This window comes from Hippocampus comes, unplaced genomic scaffold (genome assembly GCF_001891065.2).
Source record: "Hippocampus comes isolate QL1 unplaced genomic scaffold, H_comes_QL1_v1.1 scaffold33, whole genome shotgun sequence".
Taxonomy (NCBI): Eukaryota; Metazoa; Chordata; class Actinopteri; order Syngnathiformes; family Syngnathidae; genus Hippocampus; species Hippocampus comes.
The window spans coordinates 366,727-368,520 of record NW_017804842.1 but is presented as its reverse complement, the minus strand read 5'-3'; the positions used below and the strand labels follow the sequence as shown (position 1 = coordinate 368,520).

Here is a 1,794-nt window from a genome sequence, read left to right as displayed (position 1 = left end):
GCCGTGGCCGACGGCCGCGACGCCGACACGCCGCCCCGCGGGCTGACGTTCGTCGTTTCCAGGCGGCCCAAACACGGCGTCGTTTTGAACCGGCTGCCCGCCGGATCCGTCTCGGTGACTAACTTCACTCTGGAGGAGATCCGGGAAGCCTCGAGGATCGTTTACCAACACGACGGCTCTGAAACGACGGCGGACAGCTTTGAGCTCATCCTGACCGATGGCGAGTTCTCGGCGCGGAAGACGGCGACGGTGAATATCATCGCGGTCGATGACGAGAGCCCCGGGATGCAAATCGACAACGGCCCGCGGGTGGAAGACGGTGAGATCAAAGACCTTGATGGGCGGGTCCTCAAAGCGACCGATGCGGACCGTTTTTGCCTTACTTCTCCGTTCAAGTGTATTTGGGGAGCGTGTTTTTACACGCTGGAGCGCTCTAAATTGTCCCTCGCTGCGATTGTGATTCGGATGTTTGTACAAACGCCATGTCGGGTTCGTCGGAGACTCGAAATGGACTTAAAACATGTATACAGTCTTCGCTTTTTGCTAAGTAGGGAAATTTGCCAATGGGCTTTTGTCATTTTATCCGTTGATTGCGTCAAAAAGAAGATGTTGGCCGCTTTGGAGCCGTTTCCATCTTGGCGGTGAGCAAACGACAAGCGTGTGCCTGCAGGGCCGCCCTCATCTCCTCCTTGTCTCGCTCTCATTAGCCCGAATGCCGCGGAACTCCCCGCTAGCAAATGGATCTTTGGTGCCTGCGGGCCCCCCGGCAGAGACGCCGTGTTCCACTTCTTAAAAGCACGTTAGTTAGTTTGACTTACTCGATGACCGATTTTCTTGACCTTTAGTATTGATGGCTGGTATCGGATCCTCAGCTTTGACGAGGACCCGATACCCGTTTATCGATACTCGGCCATCCCTAGACAAAATAATCGACTGCTTGTGTCGCTGCGTCTTGCCATCCCGTCGTCGTCACGGACACCAAATGTCTGCGGCAATAATTTGGATTTGCTTTCAGGGCCGTCTGTCTTTGAGATTCCATCACAAAGGCGTGACAAAGTGATCGCTGGCTCATTTGCAGGCCTCCTTCGCCCCACCATGCCACATGTGGGACGGTGGGGGGAAGAAAGCACTGCGGGAGTTGTACGCTCTCTTTACATTTTCGCCAACCTCTTGATAAAAAAAAAAAAAAAAAAAACGTAAATCTGCTCCGGTGCTTTTATGACATCCGGTGAGAATTTGGAGGCATGTGAAAAAGGAGATCAGAGCAGAAAGCAACCTCAACGCCTTTGGGGGTTAGCGTTCGCACGCGCGCTCGCACACCTGAGGCAACTTTGCCGTTCCCGTGCGTAACGCACGGGAACGGTTGGAGGTGCTACAAAAACCTGAGCATCGTTAAACGCCTCGCGACAACTTTGCTGGTGACTGCAGGAAGTGAGGATTTAATCAGTAGGTGGCCCGGGGGGGGCGGCACGCTTATTTTAATTTGCCCTTGGGTGCGTTCGCATGCCCCGAGCAAGGCACTAACCCCCCCCCCCCCCGGAAAAACAGCTACGCAGCGCAAAACGTGTCACTGAGGTTTTATTTCCCTCGCTGATGACGTTAAATGCACAGAAATTCTCACGTGATTTTTTTTTTTTTTTTAAGAACAAAAAAAATAGTTTTGTGTTGGAAGACAGTTTAGTATGACAGCTAATGTACGCATTTAAAAAATTTTTTGAAACAATGACACATCTTCAGGATTCAACCAATACATTCATGCATGAGTTTTTTTTTTTTTTTTTTTTCAATAGCATC

The 1,794-nt window shown here is 51.2% G+C and overlaps 1 protein-coding gene across 1 annotated transcript in view; it reads left to right on the top strand.

Moving 5' to 3' along the window:
• The window catches only part of LOC109516770 (FRAS1-related extracellular matrix protein 2-like), an 18,518-nt gene that overhangs the window by 5,669 nt on the left and 11,055 nt on the right, over positions 1–1,794 (top strand). The window contains exon 3 of the mRNA XM_019871553.1: positions 136–319. Coding sequence (XP_019727112.1) covers positions 136–319 — 184 coding nt within the window. The remainder of the gene's footprint in view (positions 1–135; positions 320–1,794) is intronic.